This window comes from Balaenoptera acutorostrata, chromosome 2 (genome assembly GCF_949987535.1).
Source record: "Balaenoptera acutorostrata chromosome 2, mBalAcu1.1, whole genome shotgun sequence".
Taxonomy (NCBI): Eukaryota; Metazoa; Chordata; class Mammalia; order Artiodactyla; family Balaenopteridae; genus Balaenoptera; species Balaenoptera acutorostrata.
In genome coordinates, this window is record NC_080065.1 from 116,247,319 (window position 1) to 116,269,060 (window position 21,742).

General features: G+C 35.2%; 1 protein-coding gene across 1 annotated transcript in view; it reads left to right on the forward strand.

Annotated features, from left to right (window-relative positions):
* CHSY3 (chondroitin sulfate synthase 3) overlaps positions 1-21,679 on the forward strand; it is a 297,839-nt gene extending 276,160 nt beyond the window's left edge. Inside the window, exon 3 of the mRNA XM_057541479.1 lies at positions 19,287-21,679. Coding sequence (XP_057397462.1) covers positions 19,287-20,849 — 1,563 coding nt within the window. The 3' untranslated portion in view covers positions 20,850-21,679. The remainder of the gene's footprint in view (positions 1-19,286) is intronic.
* The last annotated feature ends 63 nt before the right edge of the window (positions 21,680-21,742 follow it).

Here is a 21,742-nt window from a genome sequence, read left to right on the forward strand (position 1 = left end):
GAAACACCTACCTGTTAATTAGAACTGTGATTCCCTTCCATTCCCACAGCAGTACTGAGCCCATGCAGAAGTCGACGGCACTATAATTAGGAATTTTCTTCTAAGAAAAACATTATAATAGACATCCTGCCATGCTTATTTTATTTTAATTGGGTGTTTAGCTCTAGGGATCTTCATAATTTTTCATAAAACTTTAATGTTAGTAAAATCAGCTGCAAGGAAGCACTACTTATCTCCTTGATTACACCATAAGGAGTAGGATCTTAATTTGAGCCTTTCTTTTCTTTTTTTTAAGCTAATGAGAGCAAAGAGTTTTAAGTGGATCAACACAATACATCACCAAGTATTGCTTATGACCTGTTTGAAAGAAAAATTACACAGGACAGAGTTAAACAGGGCAGGAAGATTTTGTTCAAAACTGTTGCAATAGGGGAGAGAGATTGAATTCAACTACCTCTGAAACACAAGGCCAGGAGAGTTTTTAAGTGCTGGAGTGAGGTAATGAAAAAGTACTGGAGGACTTTAGCAGGGACATTGGTCAGTGTTATCAGGCCATCTGTGTTTGCTAATCAGTGCTTATGAAAGTAAGCCTCCCACCCTCCCCCAAAGACAGGGGAGACAGGATCTGTCTTTCTGGATGATTACATTTCAGAGGGATGGTTCCCAGCTCCTTGAGAAAGAGTCCTGGGTTACAAAACCGGCAGGAGGCTGGAAGAAGATTTACATCTCAAAGGATCAGAGGAGGCATTTACAATTACAAGTTTTCTAAAGTAAATGTTCCAAGAGAAGAGAGGTAAGGGACCTTAAGTCAGGAAGAAACCTGTCCACAATTTAGTCAAGCTGAAGGGAATGCCAAGGCCATCTTGGTCACCCATTGATGAACTACTAGATTTTACCTGATGATCTGGGAACTGATCGAATAGTACAAGTCTTTTCTTACAGGTAAAGGATATACAATCTTAAAATCTTTACATTTTATGGATAACTAAAGGCTGCTCACGAGTAACTTACTAAATTAGATGATAGCATATTAGCGGTGAAGTCTTTGCAATCTGCTTTAAAGTGCCAGAAATTTCACTATCTGAAGTTTACCAAATAATAATAATAGAGACACCCATTGATGCCAGACACTTTTAAGCATGTTTTATATAATGTACACAACAGTCCAAGAGCTCTTCTTCTCCCAGAAGTTGTAACTTGTCCGGGGTCAGACTGGGAATGGAAGAGCAGATCTCAAAACCAGGGCTGTGACTCCAGAGCCAGGGTCTGGGCCCAAAAGAGACATGCATGAGCACAAGCTGAAAGAGTGACAGAGGCACGTGCAGAAGAGGTTCATATTTCTTTTTTCTTTCCTTTAAATAACTGAAATGTCCTCCAAAGCCCGTCCTAACTCCACCCACTTTAACACTTCCCACCTAAGCCTTAGTTTTGTTCTGCTTCTTGAATGGAAGACAGTCTTGTCTCTCTGCAGGTGTCAAAGGCCTTCTTCCAGCTTTGCTTTCATTCTTGTTTACTGTGGTCTCTCAGCAGCACTTCATTTATCTATGCAGAAATTATTAATGTGACAGAGGTCAGCCTGATTTAGAATCAGTTTGGACTCCTACGATCATTTCACATTCCAGTGGCACAAAGCAGGAATGAAGATGGGTGTCCTCGACCTTTCTTTCTGCTTGGGTGATGACATCAATTACGAAAATAGTAAAAAGATGTATGACCACCATCAGTCATGGTCTGATAGCACTGGCCTGCGAGTGACTACTTAAGTGCGATATAAAAGCTTTAAGATGTGTGCCAATTCTTGTACAACACAGATATGTGAAGACTTTTGTTACATTTCACTTTCCAACTTAAAGAAATATTCAGAGACTTCCCTGGCAGTCCAGTGGTTAAGACTTTGCCTTCCAATGCTGGGGGTGCGGGTTCGATCCCTGGTCAGGGAACTAAGATCCACATGCCTCACAGCCAAAAAAAAACCAAAATGTAAAACAGAAGCAATATTGTAACAAATTGAATTAAGACTTAAAAAAAATACACTAAAAAAAAAAAAAAAGAGAAACATTCAGAAGCCTGGGAAATAACTCAGAATGCTGAAAATTTGTCATTAGAGAATCAAAGTTCTTACAGTAAATGTTTTGATCCCTGTTTTGGTTACCAACTAGTTTGGGGGTGAATATGTGAATTTATTAAAAATTAATCATAAATATTTTATTAAGTACTGTGCCCAGGCTACCCTCTGGGAGCAGGTTACCTAGAAAGGCATACAGTCAAATAAAGCAACGGTTACCAAATGGCATAATTAATGCAATGAGCACTTGTCAAAATTATACAGCTGTTCATAAATTTATATATTTAATGCTTGTCTCCCCCATTAAGCAGTTAACTCCATGAGGGCAGGGACCATGTTTCTTTTGTCGCTGTACCATAGCAACTGATACATTTTAGAAACTCGATATTTTTAAATGAGTGAATGAGTCATTCATTCTGCAATTAAGAGAGGCAGCCAAAAGGCTGGAGAGGACTAGATCAGGACAGGTTTGGTCAGGGAAAGTTACTGAAATTGTCATACTGTCATAGATCTGTTATCTTCCTCACGTTTTCAAAGTTTATATTAATTGGATTCCTCTAGCTTTCCTGAGCATCTGCTATGCAGATGACACTGCACTATGTTCTCCTACCCAACTTATCCAATAAGACTGTACTCTGTAATGTACTGACAGCCAAAGTCAATTTTCTACATAATGAATATGAAATTTTCACTCTTAAGTCTTGAGAATATAATGTCTTATTTTTATTTCAGAGTATATTTAAACACAGACCTACTGATAAAAGAAACTACACATAAACCAGTTAACACTGAACACTGCATGATGGCCCTCCTTCTATGTGCTGGGAGGTCATCAAATTTTAGCTTCTTGCAAATGGCACTCCAAATTACCCTGAGGGTCACTAGAGGAACATTAATGATGATCACTAAAAATGGTCATGTAGCCCAAATTCATAATTACAGAAGTACATGTCATTCTTTTAACAAAATATCATAAGTCTCCTCCATTCTTGTACCTTCTACCTTAGTGGATAATATGATGTTCATTCAAACTAATAAGCTTATGATCAGTCTTTCGTGAGGTTAAATGATTGGTTGCTTGAATTTGGGGAGAATGGAAATAACAAATCAGCAGCAACAGCAACAAAGAAAATCTTTAACTGTAGCTTTAGCACCTTTATAGTTAAAGAGGAATCAGCTTGGGCTTTGAAAGCTTTCATAACTGGAATAAAACCCATGAACTAGAAAGATTATTTTCTTTCTTTATTTGGAAAGCGAGGTGTAATTTTATGCATGATCAATTCCATCCTATAGTCTATACATTTCCTCCAATGGAAAAGATACATTCACTAATTGTGTCAGTGTCTTTCAAAATTGTGTGGCAACTACTATCTTTACATTTTGTTTTTGAAAGGTCTTGAAAACCTAGTTTGGAAGTGATAACCACTCTCTTTCCCATTGTCTAATATAAGTTATGGTGTGATAATTAAATCACCAGTGAAGGGCATTGTTAAATTATATTGGTATTACATGAAAAAAGGATGTGTGCAAGTTTGCAAAGTGGCAACTTGAAAATTTCTTCAAATTCTTCTTTGCCTATTTGCTGTAATACATTGTGAGTAGAATAAAAGGTTTAAGGAAATATTGAATGCAAAAAATTTACTTGACTATTTAAAAGATTTTAAAATATGTACAGGGGAAGTGAATTGTATAGGTTTCAACAATCATCTGCTGTTATCTTAACCATATATCAGGAAGCATCTATGTGATCACTGCCTGAATGTAGGTATGTCAGGCTAAATCTGGCAAATTGATACGCAATCAAGTCAATTATCATTAGTTTTCTATTTTTTTTTATCAATTACTTTATTTCTAACAGGGTAATTTTAGTTAAGGTATATGGGGGACTTCCCTGGCGGTCCAGTGGTTAAGACTTCACCTTCCAATGCAGGGAGTGCAGGTTTGATCCCTGGTCAGGGAACTAAGATCCCACGTGCCTCTCAGACAAAAAACCAAAAACATAAAACAGAAGCAATATTGTGACAAATTCAATAAAGACTTTCAAAATGGTCCACATCAAAAATACCTTTAAAAAAAATAAAGGTATATGGGTTTATTTAAAGTAACAATTGATTATATGCCATAATATCATTATAAACTGAAATCTGATGAACTTAGTGATTTTTTTTCTCATTTTAAATCTCTTTGATGTTTGCCTAGGATAGCATGTGTCCAGAATATACTCTCTCTGCTGGGAAATCTATATCACGTGATGATTTTCTATGTTGTCTGAAAGTATTTTTATTTTATTTTTTTATTTTAAATGGATTTTATTTGATTTTATCATGTACTCATATATTTTAGTTATCTGTTTTTGAGAAGGAATTGAGGCAAAGAAAAATGAAGTTCTTTTTCAGGAAATCTTCAACTCTTGCTATTTATTCATTGATTTAGTTTTAGATGTTTTATTTGAAAAAGTCCATATAAGGAAGGTTTTCATTTTGAGTGGGTGGTGTTTTAGGCTTGTTCAGGTCATGCGCCTCCTTTGTTCAGATACTGTGGCTCTTTTGTGGTCATTGAGTATTAATTTTTTTTCAAGTCATCAAGCACATCCTGTTTTGTGATTTTTGTTCCATGCATCAGGAATTTCACCTGTATCTATAAATCTTTTGTGATATTTTTCTTGTAGCTTTGATCTGAAGTGACCGACTCCACCTGGCATATTCCCTTCCTGCCTGTCAATAGTTCTTATATGGGATTTCCCTGCCATCTCCCAAAACCAAAGAACAATCACTTGCTACCAAACTGGTACAGTAATCAATGACAAAGTGGTCTATTTTGTACCACGATATTCCATTGACAACCTCTGGACGGTGGCAGGGAACACTGTGGTCTCCTTTGAAAGTATTTTTAGACTGTAGAGAATATATGCTGCTGAGAAAACTTCATCACATGTAACAGTGTCTGGAAGCTATTTTCTGTGTTGTCTGACAGGTTTGTTTTTTTTTTTAAACTACGATAGCTAACAAAATTAAATGTAACAGGAAAAAAACACCAGTTTTAATGGTACAGATTGCGCATATGAGATTGTTGTTTGGATTTCAACCAAGATTAAACTAGCTAATTAAACAGAGGCAAATCATACAGAGCTGAAATTAAAACGTATCCATTTACCAGATTGTTTTTGGCAGGATTCCTTTGGTTGCAAGTGACAAAATCACAACTAAACTACTTGAATGAGAGAAGAAACTACTGTCCTAGGAAACTAGGAAGTCTGAGGGTGATCTGTTCTTAGGCGCAGCTCAATGCTGTGTTCAGTGCCCTCAACAGCGCTCGGTCTTTCTTGTATTGCTTCTCTGCCCTTGTCTGCCCTTGACTTGCTTTTCTTTCTGAGGAATTATAATGTGCAAAATGTGAATCTGTAGCCAAAGAGAATGATTTTTTTGCTCATGCCCATGAATGAAACTAATCTGGAGTAAGCCATTTATAACAAAAATTTATAACATTTATAAACAAATACTAATTGGCCATACTGTGATTTGTTCCCCTTTAGGAAAGGTGAGGTTCATGTGGAATAAAAGGGAAAGAAAGATTTTTTTAACCATCTTAATCATTTCTAAGGGTACAGTTCAGTGATGTCAACTATATTCACATCGTTGTGCAACAAATCTCTAGAACTTTTTCATCTTGCAAAACTGAAACTCTATACCCACTGAACAATTCATTTCCCCCTCCCCCAGCCTCTGGAAACTACCATTCTACTTTCTGTTTCTATGAGTTTGACTACTTTAGATATCTCATATAAGTGGAATCATACAGTATTTGTCTTTTTGTGACTGGCTTATTTCACTTAGTATAATGTCCTCAAGGTTCATCTATGTTGTGGCATGTGACAGTATTTCAAAAGGAAAAGACATTTCACAATTTTTTTTTTTATTTTAAAGGGATATCCAAGAACACAAATGCCCTCAGGCAACTTAAATTCATAAAACAAACATAAAGAAACCTTATGGGACTGAAAATAACTGGAAAATGCACTGCTCACTTAACATTTTTCAAATTCATTCAAAACACTGGGTTTACCAGTTAAAGAAAGGCAAAATCACATCTGTAGCCTTTGGACTAAAAGTTTTAACACCTTCTTTTAAGTAGGCTTTGGGGATGATTTCTTGAAAGAAAAAAAAGAGACAATATTTTATTTTTTATTTTTGCATATAACTTTTAATTAAACCTTTTATTTTGAGATAATTATTGATTCACATACAGCGGTTAAAAAATTATGCAAAGAAATCCCATGGATCCATTAAGCAGTTTCCCCCAATGGCAAAATCTTGCAAAACTGTAGTGAAGTTTCCCAACCAGTATACTGACATTAATATATTCCACTAATCTTATTTAAATTTCCCCAGTTTTTCTTATATTTATTTGTGTGTGCATACACATGTGTAATTTCATGCAATTTTATTACTTGTGTACAATGAATTTTTAAAGTAGAGTTTGTAGATTACATGTGGCTCTTTCCAAGGTGCTATTATTTTTATAAATCTTAGTAGCAAAATATGTAATGCTGTTAATTTTATGTGACAAACATGAAGAAGGGTATATCTTATACTTAAACTAGATCTTTGCTTTCAAATTTCAAAACTTACTCAAACTATATATCCTTTAACATTTTTTCGTTCTGTCTATAATTATAGAATGATATATGAATATTTATTTTTCCCAAACCTTTCTTCTCCTTAATATTTAGAATTAGGTACTGTTTTCATTGTGTCATTATTACCAGAGAAGTAGGACATAGTTTAAGAACTTCACTGTTAATATTTGAAGATAATAATTGAGGGGAAATAATAGTGTTAATTTAAAAGTTTACTATTTTGCTCAGAACGTTTATATTTACTGGTCTTATAAAAGACAGATCATTAGGCATTTGCATTAAGAGCAGCAAGACTCTCCATTTAGTTATGTAGAACTATAACTAAATCATAGAGAGTAAAATGAGTTTAAATATTTGCAAGGCAAATTACCCAACCCTTAGGTACGTAGTCACCATTATATTTTATACATCTTTAATGATTTATTATTTCCTTGTTCACCTTCATAAATTATTCTAATTTATAGAGTCTGTACTTCCTCGAACAAGAATACCTTCTTTTCCTAAATCCTTCTTAATCATATATAGGAAGAAACTCAAAGAGAATTTTCTAAGTTATTGAATAGAAAATCCTTTTTAGGAAAAATGAAGTGACATAATAGGAACAAAAGACATTGCAATAAATTGAAATAGCTTCTTTATATAAATAAATTAAGGACATTTTCTCCTTCATAAAAAAAAATTAATGCGATTATTTTCTTAATAAAGAACACAAAGCTTTCCAATAATTACATGGCCTCTTATTTCCCCTTCATTTCAGCAGAGACCTTATGAAGACAATTCAGTCCTTTAGTTTTTAGATGATGATCTGAAGTTAAATGATGGCTGTACTGAGCCTATTTGAATTATTTTCTACGGAAAACTTAATCAAGGCCATTCTCGTTTACTCATTTATTCAATACTTACACTAATAATAATAGTAGTAAAAACAAGTAACAACTATGATAGTAATAATAGCTTACTCTTATTATAACTCTTATTAATAGCACTCTAGTCTATACCAAGTACTTTTCTAAGTCCTGAATTGTTTCTCTCTAAACCGTCATAACTCTTTATTTTAGCTTTCTTAATTTCTATCTCTTCCATCCTAACTGAGCCTTCCACAGTGTTTATTCTTTATTTTCCTTATGACTTTGTTTTCACGTCTATGATAGTTTATTTTGTGTTCTTTATTTCTTAGTTCTGTGAACTGCCATTTCATCTGTACCATCACATTCCTGAGATCTTATATTTCTACTTCGTTGTTTTCCAAGAGAGAGGAAAATGCTTCTTATGTTTTTTAGAACAGTCGTTTAATGTTTTCCTCAGTTTCATGGCTTCTTTTCTGGGGGGGGTGTGGGGCTGATTTTCATCTAGTCTTTTTTTCTTACAGAAACTTTGTGTTAGTGCTGTACTATATCCCTTTTTTAGAAAACATACTTATCTCTGGAAAAATTATCAATACTCTTCCCTGGACAAGCCCTTCACCATAGATATATTTTGGCAGAGATGTTTATTACCATTCTAAGGTTTCTGATTTCCACAGAGAAAAGGCATTGGGTTCTCTGCTGCCTCAGGTTAAAACTGCTTCATGAAGACATGGTTTAACTGTTTAATTCTTTACTTTCTGTAGCTCTGTCTCTTCTACTTTTCTTCTACTTCTCTGAAACAAAATACTTCCAGGAGGGGCTTGTTCTGCCAGCACAGGTCACCTCAGTTTCTGCACCCACAGCTGTATATATAGAATAGGTTTTACGGCCTGCACTGTCAGGCAGTATATTTTTCTTGGTTATTTTTTAGGTCTACTGTCCTTGAACCCTTTTGCCACTGACAGAGCTCTGCTTGGCCTTTTGCTACTTTTACAAGCTTTGCAATGCTCCAGAAGTTACCTTGTCCCTGTTTGCTGTCAACTTCTTAGTATTTCTTTCAAGATTTTAATTGTTGAAATGAAGTCCTTTTTTACATAGCTATGATCATTCAGGAAATTATCTATGCTATGTTATCATTATTTTTTTTAACATCTTTATTGGAGTATAATTGCTTTAAAATGATGTGTTAGTTTCTGCTGTATAACAAAGTGAATCAGCTATACATATACATATATCCCCATATCTCTTCCCTCTTGCGTCTCCCTTCCACCCTCCCTATCCCACCCCTCTAGGTGGTCACAAAGCACCGAGCTGATCTCCCTGTGCTATGCGGCTGCTTCCCACTAGCTATCTGTTTTACATTTGGTAGTGTATATATGTCCATGCCACTCTCTCACTTCGTCCCAGCTTACCCTTCCCCCTCCCCGTGTCCTCAAGTCTATTCTCTACATCTGCGTCTTTATTCCTGTCCTGCACCTAGGTTCTTCAGAACCATTTTTTTTTTTTTTTAGATTCCATATATATGTGTTAGCATACGGTATTTGTTTTCCTCTTTCTGACTAACTTCACACTGTAGGAGAGTCTCTAGGTCCATCCACCTTACTACAAAAAACTCAATTTCATTTCTTTTTATGGCTGAGTAATATTCCATTGTATATATGTGCCACATCTTCTTTATCCATGCATCTGTCGTTGGACACTTAGGTTGCTTCCATGTCCTGGTTATTGTAAATAGAGCTGCAATGAACATTGTGGTACATGACTCTTTTTGAATTATGGTCTTCTCAGGGTATATGTCCAGTAGTGGGATTGCTGGGTCATATGGTAGTTCTATTTTTAGCTTTTTAAGGAATCTCCATACTGTTCTCCATAGTGGCTGTATCAATTTACATTCCCACCAACAGTGCAAGATGGTTCCCTTTTCTCCACACCCTCTCCAGCATTTATTGTTTGTAGATTATTTGATGATGGCCATTCTGACTGGTGTGAAGTGATACCTCATTGTAGTTTTGATTGGCATTTCTCTAATGATTAGTGATATTGAGCATCATTTCACGTGTTTGTTGGCAATCTGTATATCTTCTTTGGAGAAATGTCTATTTAGGTCTTCTGCCCATTTTTGGATTGGGTTGTTTGTTTTTTTGACATTGAGCTGCATGAGCTGCTTGTGTATTTTGGAAATTAATCCTTTGTCAGTTGCTTCATTTGCAAATATTTTCTCCCATTCTGAGGGTTTTCTTTTCATCTTGTTTTTGGTTTCCTTTGCTGTGCAAAAGCTTTTAAGTTTCACTAGGTCCCATTTATTTTTGTTTTTATTTCCATTTCTCTAGGACGTGGGTCAAAAAGGCTCTTGCTGTAATTTATGTCATAGAGTGTTCTGCCTATGTTTTCCTCTAAGAGTTTTATAGTGCCTGGCCTTACATTTAGGTCTTTAATGCATTTTGACTTTATTTGTGTGTATGGTGTTAGGGAGTGTTCTAATTTCATTCTTTTACATGTAGCTGTCCAGTTTTCCCATATGCTATGTTATCATTAATAAATCTAAAAGAAATGGAAATTTAATGTAGCAGATTAATAATAACATACAGCTGTATCTTGGCATTTACTCTTCCACTCTCTGATTTTTATAATAGATTTTTCTGTAACTTCTCAGATAATTTCCTTCTCAGAGGGTGAGATTTTGGGTGATACACTTAAAACACTGGGGTCAGTCAGGACATATTGATGTCACTTGCCATTGTGATTTTGTTAGTGTGAAATGATTTTCCCTTTCAGTATAAGACTCTAGAAGTACCATGAAGTCAATTGAAAATTCTGTAAAGGAAATGAAGCCCTGAATTATTTCAAGCAAGCTAATATAATTTAAAATGTGTATGTTATACTTTTTCTTAAAGCAATTTTGCTACATTAAAAATTTAGTGTGATAAATAACAAAACTGACTGCTTATTCTAGTTTTAGTTATAACCTCATTACTCTCAGTCGACCCTTGGTTAAATCACTTAACGCTCTTGAACCTTGTTTCCTGAAACCCCCACAATAATTTATCTTTGTGGTAGTAAAATGTTGAGGACTTTTGTTAGGAGAAGGTGCCTAATGGCATGTTAGATACATTGAAGCAGTGAGTGTGTGTGGCCAAATTATAACTGTTCCCAAGCATTTCCAGAAGTGAGCAAAGATGGAGCAAGCCTAGAGGGTGCTACTCTCATCCTCTGAAAACTCCTACCTAAAAAGAGCAATCTCAGGAGGAGGCTGGCAAACCCTTTTTTTGACTGTTTTCTATATACCAGACACGATGTTAAGCACTGTATGTGTATAAACATATATATATGTATATATGTGTATATATATATATATTTTGTCCTATTGAGCAACATTTTAATATACATTGAGGTGGTTGGCATTTTCCCTTTTATAGATTAGGAGACTGAGATGTACACAGATAGGCTAGGAAATGGCTTAGAAATGGTGGAGCCAAGGACACTACATAATGATCAAGGGATCAAATCAAGAAGAAGATATAACAGTTATATATATATATGCACCCAACATAGGAGCACCTCAATACATAAGGCAATTGCTAACAACTATAAAAGAGGAAATCGACAGTAACACAGTAATTGTGGGGGACTTTAACACCTCACTTACACCAATGGACAGATCATCCACACAGAAAATTAATAAGGAAACACAAGCTTTAAATGACACAATAGACCAGATAGATTTAATTGATATTTATAGGACGTTCAATCCAAAAACGGCAGATTACAGTTTCTTCTCAAGTGTACACGGAACATTCTCCAGGATAGATCACATTTTGGGTCACAAATCAAGCCTCGGTAAATTTAAGAAAATTGAAATCATATCAAGCATCTTTTCTGACCACAACGCTATGAGATTAGAAATCAATTATGGGGGAAAAAACGTAAAAAACACAAAAATATGGAGACTAAACAATACATTACTAAATAACCAAGAGATCACTGAAGAAATCAAAGAGGATATCAAAAAATACCTAGAGACAATTTACAACAAATCACGACAATCCAAAACCTATGGGATGCAGCAAAAGCAGTTCTAAGAGGGAAGTTTATAGCAATACAAGCCTACCTCAAGAAACAACAAACATCTCAAATAAACAATCTAACCTTACAGCTAAAGGAACTAGAGAAAGAAGAACAAATAAAACCCACAGTTAGTAGAAGGAAAGAAATCATAAAGATCAGAGCAGAAATAAATGAAATAGAAACAAAGAAAACAATAGCAAAGATCAATAAAACTAAAAACTTGTTCTTTGAGAAGATAAAGAAAATTGATAAACCTTTAGCCAGACTCACCAAGAAAAAGAGGGAGAGGACTCAAATCAATAAAATTAGAGATGAAAAAGGAGAAGTTACAACAGACACCGCAGAAATACAAAGCATCCTAAGAGACTACTACAAGCAACTCTATGCCAATAAAATGGACAACCTGGAAGAAATGGACAAATTCTTAGAAAGATATAACCTTCCAAGACTGAACCAGGAAAAAATAGAAAATATGAACAGACCAATCACAAGTAATGAAATGGAAACTGTGATTAAAAATCTTCCAACAAACAAAAGCCCAGGACCAGATGGCTTCACAGGCGAATTCTATCAAACATTTAGAGAAGAGCTAACACCTGTCCTTCTCAAACTCTTCCAAAAAATTGCAGAGGAAGGAACACTCCCAAACTCATTCTATAAGGCCACCATCACCCTGATACCAAAACCAAACAAAGATGTCACAAAGAAAACTACAGGCCAATATCACTGATCAATATAGATGCAAAAATCCTTAACAAAATACTAGCAAACAGAATCCAACAACACATTAAAAGGATCATACCCCATGATCAAGGGGGATTTATCCCAGGGATGCAAGGATTCTTCAATATACGCAAATCAGTCAATGTGATACACCATATTAATAAATTGAAGAAGAAAAACCATATGATCATCTCAATAGATGCAGAAAAAGCTTTTGACAAAATTCAACACCCATTTATGATAAAAACTCTCCAGAAAGTGGGCATAGAGGGAACTTACCTTAACGTAATAAAGGCCATATACAACAAACCCACAGCAAACATCATTCTCAATGGTGAAAAACTGAAAGCATTTCCTCTAAGGTCAGGAGCAAGACAAGGATGTCCGCTCTTGCCACTATTATTCAACATAGTTTTGGAAGTCCTAGCCCCGGCAATCAGAGAAGAAAAAGAAATAAAAGGAATACAAGTTGGAAAAGAAGAAGTAAAACTGTCACTGTTTGCAGATGACGTGATACTATACATAGAGAATCCTAAAGATACCACCAGAAAACTACTAGAGCTAGTCAATGAATTTGGTAAAGTTGCAGGATACAAAATTAATTCACAAAAATCTCTTGCATTCCTATACACTAACAAGGAAATATCAGAAAGAGAAATAAGGAAACAATCCCATTTACCATTGCAACAAAAAGAATAAAATACCTAGGAATAAACCTACCTAAGGAGGTAAAAGACCTGTACTCAGAAAACTATAAGACACTGATGAAAGAAATCAAAGATGACACAAACGGATGGAGAGATATACCATATTCTTGGATTGGAAGAATCAATATTGTGAAAATGAGTACACTACCCAAAGCAATCTACAGATGCAACACAATCCCTATCAAATTACCAGTGGCATTTTTTACAGAACTAGAACAAAAAATCTTAAAATTTTTATGGAGACACAGAAGACCCCAAATAGCCAAAGCAGTCTTGAGGGGAAAAAACTGAGCTGGAGGAATCAGGCTCCCTGACTTCAGACTATACTACAAAGGTACAGTAATCAAGGCAATATGGTACTGGCACAGAAACAGAAATGTAGATCAATGGAACAGGATAGTAAGCCCAGAGATTAAACCCATGCACCTATGGTCAATTAATCTATGGCAAAGGAGGCAAAGATATACAATGGAGAAAATACAGTCTCTTCAATAAGTGGTGCTGGGAAAACTGGACAGCTACATTTAAATGAATGAAATTAGAACACTCCCTAACACCATACACAAAAATAAACTCAAAATGGATTAGAGACCTAAATGTAAGACCGGACACTATAAAACGTAAGAAGAAATCACATAAATACAGCAAGATCTTTTTTGACCCACCTCCTAGAGTAATGGAAATAAAAACAAAAACACATGGGACCTAATGAATCTTAAAAGCTTTTGCAAAGCAAAGGAAGCTACAAACAAGACGAAAAGACAACCCTCAGAATGGGAGAAAATATTTGCAAATGAATCAATGGACAAAGGATTTATCTCCAAAATATATAAACAGTTCATGCAGCTCAATATTAAAAAAACAAACCCAACCAAAAATAGGCAGAAGACCTAAATAGACATTTCTCCAAAGAAGGTATACAGACTGCCAACAAACACATGAAAGGATGCTCCACATCACTAATCATTAGAGAAATGCAAATCAAAACTACAATGAGTTATCACCTCGCACCAGTTAGAATGGGCATCATCAGAAAATCTACAAACAACAAATGCTGGAGAGGGTGTGGAGAAAAGGAAACCTTCTTGCACTGTTGGTGGGAATGAAAATTGATACAGCCACTATGGAGAACAGTATGGAGGTTCCTTAAAAATCTAAAAATAGAACTACCATATGACCCAGAAATCCCACTACTGGGCATATACCCAGAGAAAACCATAATTCAAAAAGACACATGCCCCCCATTGTTCATTGCCGCACTATTTACAATAGCCAGGTCATGGAAGCAACCTAAATGCTCATCAACAGATGACTGGATGAAGAAGATGTGGTACATGTATACAATGGAATATTACTCAGGCATAAAAAGGAATGAAGTTCGGTCATTTGCAGAGATGTGGATGGATCTAGAGACTGTCATACAGAGTGAAGTAAGTCAAAGAGAAAAACCAATATCGTATATTAACACATATATGTGGAACCTAGAAAAATGGTACAGATGAACCAGTTTGCAGGGTAGAAATTGAGACACAGATGTACAGAACAAACGTATGGACACCAAGGGGGGAAAGTGGCGGTGGGGGGTTATGGTGGTCTGATGAATTGGGAGATTGGGATTGACATATATACACTAATATGTATAAAATAGATAACTAATAAGAACCTGCTGTTTAAAAAAATAAATAAAAGAAAATTCAAAATTCAAAAAAGAAATGGTGGAGCCAGTACTCAAGTTCAGATCTGGCTAATTTCATTCTCCTCTCCATCCTGCATAGTTTGGTCCTCCCTACATACAGACAGAAAATACGGATATCCTCTATGCTTCTTAATGGAAAATATGGCATAAATTCACGATGTTCTAGTCATTACCTCACTACCTAGAGTATGTGTGAATGTGCTATTTTTAAGGATTGCCACCCTCCCTGACTTTGTCTGCTTGTAATATTTCTGCAAAGGAATACACTAGAAAAATAAGCACTATATAGGCAACTTGGGTTGTAATGATGTGAGTGGTGCAAGTTAGTTAAACATTTTAATACTAAGATATTTTTTCTTCTATAACAAATGTCACCTTTATCAAGTTGTGCAGTATTAATCACTTCAGTATCACTAAAGGAGCTAGGTAAATCTACAATTTAACAGTCTGCCTCTGAGCAATGTTTCCTATTTAATTTAGCATGTTCCCTTTTCTTAGTAATATAAAGCAGGCCTCAAGAAAGAATAGTTTCAGAGAGCCAATACTTTTTAGAGGTGGTATAATTAGTATTCTTTATGCCATTAGATTTTTTTTAATCTTGTTGCATACCAAAAAAAATCCATGGAAAAATTACATAAAGTAAAATATTGAAGCAAATTCAGGTAAAAAACAATAATACATGGCTGATTCATTTTGTTGTGCAGTGGAGGCTAATACAACATTGTAAAGTGACCATACGCCAATAAAATTTTTTTAAAAAATAATACAAAAATGGAGATATAACAGCCCACTTATATGGATTTAATTTAACATCGAAGTTTCAAATAAAAATTGGCTTGTGTTTTTCGAAAAAAAAATACTGGATGTAACTAAACTACTGTGTCTTGAATCAAGTCCAAAATCCGTCTCAAAATATCTAGGGTTATATTCTTCAAGGTCAGATGATGTTGATTTGAAAATCTCTCTGAGTATAGAATAAGAACCAGGTGAAATACTGGAGATAAAGAATCTGCCATGGTATTGGTCTTATACCTTTTAGGTCATCTTCTCTATGAAAACTTCTCTGATATTCATATTCTCTCTCTCTCCTCACATATCCACACACATTTATATACATACATATCAGAAAAACCTACCTAACTCCACATGCATGTATATGCATATTTTAAAAAGTCATTTATTAATTGTAGTATAACGAACATATCTTAAGTAACAGTTCAGTGAATGTTCACAAATTAAATGTATATGTGTAACCACAACCTAGGTCAACAAATAGAATATTACCAGCCCTCCAGAGCTCCCTGCCCACTTTCTTGATTTTTGCTCACTGTTCTTACAGCTAACAGCATACGTTAGCTTTACCTGTTTCTGAATTTCATATGAATAGAATCATACAAAATGTATTCTTTTGTATATGGTTTCTTTCACTTGTTTGTGATTTGTGAGATTTGTTCATGTTTTGTGAGTAGTAGTATTTCATTTATTTTAATTGACGTATTGTTTTCCATTATGTTTATTTATCTATTCTACTCTCAATGTACATTAGGGTTGCTTTCGGTTTGGGGGGTATTATGAATAATGTTGCTATGAAAATGTATGTATATATACATGTATATATTTTAAGGTATATGTATGTATGTATGTATGTGTATTTGGCATGTAGCTAAGAGTAGAATTACTGAGTCACAGGGAACGTATATGGTCATTTTAGTCAATACAAGTTTCCACAGTGGTTGAACCAAGTTACATTCTCACCAGCTGTGTATGAGAGTTCCAAATCTGCTACTTTCACAATGCATTATCAGTCATTAACCATTTTTGTAGATTAAAATCACATTGTGACTTTAAATTGCATTACCCTGATGATGAATGAACTAGAGAAGGTTTTTGTGTATGTTTATCAGGCTTTTACATATTCTCTTTTGTGAAGTGCCCATTCAAGATTCTTTTTCCATTTTTAAACTGGGTTTGTCCTTCCCTATTAATTTTTACAAGTTCATTATATATTCTGGGTATTAGTCCTTTTTGGTAAGATCTATTAAAACTATATTCTCTCACTCTGTAGTTTACCTTTTATAATCTCTTAATGGTGTTTATGAGAAATAGAGTTCTTAATTTTAATGTAGTCCAGTTTACCAATCTATTTTTATGATTAGTACCTTGTGTCCTATTTAAGAAAATTCACCTAACCAAAACACAAGCAGATATTTTCTAGTGTTAACTTTTAGAAAAAAATTTAACCTTTCATTTTTATATCACCAGTGCATCTGGGATGCATTTTTTTATTGTAGAATGTAGGGGTCAGCTTTCACATTTTTCCATATGAATATATATTACTGAAAAGACCACCTTTCCTCCACTCTCCACTATCATATTTGTCGTAAGTCATAAATCATATGTCATGTGTAGGTTTGCTTATGGACTATTTTGATCCTTTTTTCTATTTGTTTATCCTTGTACCAATATCGTACTATCTAAATTTCTGTAACTTTTGATCTGTAGTGTATCTTTTTTTAAGATTATCTTGACTATCCTTGACTTCATTTCTACATAAATTTTAGAATCAACCTGTTAATATCAGCAGCAACGTATTATTTTTTAAAATGGTGGGGTTTGTATTGGAATTGCCTTGAATGTATATATCAATTTGGGGATATCAAGTTGGGCAGAACTGGATTCTCACACTAAATCCTAAACAAAATATTTGCAAATATATTCCAGCGATATATAAAGAGGATGAATATCAAGATCATGTTGGGTTTATTCAAGGAATACAAAGGTTGTTTAATATTAGAAAATGAATCAATGCAATTCACCATGTTAACAGAAAAAAAAAGCATCACATAATCTTCTCAATGGATGCAGAAAAAAATATTTGATCAGCTTCAAAATTCACTCATGGTAAAAATCTTAGCAAACTAGAAATAGAAATGAACTTCCTTAATGTGTTAAAGAGCCATGTTGACATCTTCTTTCCTGATGCTGAGACTGGAACAAGAGCATATCTGCTATACCACATTTTACTGGAGGTTCTGGCCAGCAACAAGGAATCTAACTAACTAACTCAGACTTTTTACTTAGTGGCTTCTGTAGAGTGGGAGTTCAACAAGACAAGTGGCAGCTGCCAGTCTGAAAAGTGGCAGAGTGTCACTTCTACTGTAGTTTATGAAAGTCGTAACAAAAGAAAGGGACATAGCCCCCACCTCTAGATTGGAGGAGTGTCAGAGAATTTATCACCACAGATATGCCACACATTCGTACATGTCAGGAGCTGTTTGTTTTTCACAATAAAACTTGAGCTCTAGGTTGGCTGAGTATAATATGAATCATTAATTTGCTTCCTTGGGTTCTTCCTGGGCTGTGCTCTATTGTTTTCATCATTGAATGTTGCTATAGAGAATGTTGTGGCAAGATTCATTCTTTTCCGACTTTACAGCCAAATTGGGTTTTGTTTGTTTATTTTGCTTTTTTTTTTCGCTTGGCCTAATTGCACATAGATATATACCTTCCTTTATTTTAAGGGAAATATGTTCCTCAGACATATTTTATGTACATATTTGTATTCCTTTACTATATGTCCAGATGTATTGTATACCCAAATTTTAACAAAATTTTATTTATTGTATGTATATATATCCAAACTTTTATGCAAACTTTTAAATATATATCAAATATATACATTTATATGTGTGTATGTATATAAACATATACGCCCATACTTTTAACCTATATTTTAAACTTCTATTATTTTGCTATATTTTCTCAAATCCCTTCTTTCTATGTTTTCCACAAATCTCTTTTTATGCTTCTTATATTGTGAGTATCAGTGGTTTTATTTATCTCACTTAGCTTATTTATCTATTCCTTGAGTTCTTTTTGAGAGGGGAGGGAGGAGTGTATTGTCCTTAATTTTTTTGTTTTGTCTATGGTTTTCCTGCTTTGGATATGTATTCTTAAGTTTGCACTATTCCTTTCCTCCTTTTAATCAATGTATTTGCAGATATCTCATGCTGCTGCCGCTGCTGGCTCTCCTCCCCCTCCTCTTCCTCTACCGCCTCTCCTCCTCCATTGGTACTTATCTTGAATGGGTGTGATGGAGGTTTCTTTATTGACTGGCAGAGGAGACAGCTGGAAGTTTGAAGTGTGATCTCATTTTTGTTCCTGCCTGAGATTGTGAGCTTTTTCTAGATTAGCAGAGAGATTTTCTGGCTTATAAGGATGTCACGCATTTTGAGTATGATCCTTTAAATAGGCAGTGCAGATCAATATAGTTTCTGTTCCACATTACCTTACCAAGAACTTACTCTGTAAAGATGGTATATCAGGATGCTAAATAAAATGTAGGTCTCCTCTAGGGCTGATATTACCATTCCAAGAAACAGGGCATTGGTTTACTCCTCAGAGTGAACCCTATTTTGGAAAATCCATGCTCTACCCACCTGTCTCACCCTCAACAATGATTCATTATGGGGTTATGGGTGTAGTCGATTCTTGTTTTCTTTGATATTTTAAACTTATTCTAACATCTTGATTTCCTTCTACTTTTCAGATGCAGCAGCTGTTCCATGAAAATTATGAACACAACCGGAAGGGTTATATCCAAGACCTTCACAACAGCAAAATCCATGCAGCCATAACACTTCATCCAAACAAAAGGCCTGCCTACCAATACAGGCTTCATAATTACATGCTTAGCCGCAAAATTTCTGAACTTCGCTACCGCACCATCCAGCTCCACCGGGAGAGTGCTCTGATGAGCAAGCTCAGTAACAGCGAAGTGAGCAAAGAGGACCAGCAGCTGGGAGTGATGCCTTCTTTCAACCACTTCCAGCCTCGGGAGAGAGATGAAGTGATAGAATGGGAGTTCCTGACAGGGAAGCTCCTTTACTCAGCATCTGAGAACCAGCCTCCCCGACAGAGCATCAGCAGCATCCTGAGAACAGCGCTGGATGACACCGTCCTACAGGTGATGGAGATGATCAATGAGAATGCCAAGAGTAGAGGACGGCTCATTGACTTCAAGGAAATTCAGTATGGCTACCGCAGGGTTGATCCCCTGCATGGGGTGGAGTACATTTTGGATTTACTCCTCTTGTACAAAAGACACAAGGGGAGGAAACTGACTGTGCCGGTAAGACGTCATGCCTATCTTCAGCAGTTGTTCAGCAAGCCTTTCTTCAGAGAAACTGAAGAGCTAGATGTCAACAGTCTTGTAGAGAGTATTAACCGTGACACTCAGTCATTCTCCTTTATATCTAATTCTTTAAAGATATTATCTTCTTTTCAAGGTGCCAAAGAAATGGGAGGGCACAATGAAAAGAAAATACATGTTCTTGTCCCTCTCATTGGAAGGTATGACATTTTCTTGAGATTCATGGAGAACTTTGAAAACACTTGTCTTATCCCAAAGCAGAATGTAAAGCTGATCATCATCCTTTTCAGTAGGGATTCTGGCCAAGATTCCAGCAAGCATATTGAGCTGATACGAGAGTATCAAAACAAGTACCCTAAAGCAGAAATGACCCTGATCCCCATGAAGGGAGAGTTTTCCAGAGGTCTTGGTCTTGAAATGGGATCTTCCCAGTTTGACAATGATACTTTGCTGCTATTTTGTGATGTTGACTTGATCTTCAGAGGAGACTTTCTCCAACGATGTAGAGACAATACAATTCAGGGACAACAGGTGTACTATCCCATCATCTTTAGCCAGTATGACCCAAAGGTAACCAATGGGGGAAGTCCTCCCACTGATAATGACTTTGTCTTCTCAAAGAAGACTGGATTTTGGAGAGACTATGGATATGGAATTACCTGTATTTATAAGAGTGATCTTCTGGGTGCAGGTGGATTTGATACCTCAATACAAGGCTGGGGACTGGAAGATGTAGATCTCTACAATAAAGTTATTCGATCTGGCTTAAGGCCCTTCAGAAGTCAAGAAGTAGGAGTAGTGCATATTTTCCATCCAGTTCATTGTGACCCTAACTTGGACCCTAAGCAGTATAAGATGTGCTTAGGATCCAAGGCAAGTACTTTTGCCTCAACTGTGCAACTGGCTGAACTGTGGTTGGAAAAACATTTGGGTGTCAGGTACAATCGAACTCTCTCCTGACAGTCCAGGCAACACATATTGCCTTTTTAAAGGGGAGTTTACCTCATTGTTGGTTGTTATTTTTATTTTATTATTGTTATTTTTATTATTATAATTATTATTGTTATAATTTTATTTTGTTGTCCTGGTCTTAAACTACTCTTGGTTGTCTTCCAAAGGGTGTTTGTTGACCTCAAACAAGAAGAGTCTGCGGTTCACTGATATTTCAGATTTCTACTGAAGTCAATAGGTATATTACTTTTATATATCTTTGAGATTGAGATTGAGTTAAATTGTGGCAATCAAATGACTTTTGAAGCTCATTCATCATGAGAGACAGCTTAGAAGAATGTTCTCTTGGGGCTTAAAGATGCAATATCGACTTTTCTTTCGTTTGTCAAATTCAATGTGATACGAATATTTACTGGTGAAAGGTACCACAAAAGTGCTTTATGCTTCCTATGGGGAAGGGACTCTGTAACATAAACTTGAGTTTTGTAATTTATACAAGGACTTAAATATATAGACAGTAATTTTCTTCATCTTTAGAATTTTTAAAGTAAATGAACACTTATGATTGTATGTTTATTTTTTAAAAAAAAGTTTTAAAAATTGAGCAGTTTGTTCCACAAGCAACCGGTACTGGCTACCCTGGTCTTATGACAGTTATCTGCTCCTCACAACTGTCTGCTATAAATGCGAATGAATTTTATTTTCTCAAGGAAATATGATTTAATTAAATATTCATGTACATTTTAGAAGCTTTATGAAACAATGTCCTTCATTTGCTGGCAAGAAGATAAAATATGACAGAACCTGGTTATTTATAATAAAACACAGGTATAACAATATTCTTTTTCAAAAACACTGAAAAATTTGTGTTGTTTCCTTTTAGTCATATTTGATGTATTTCT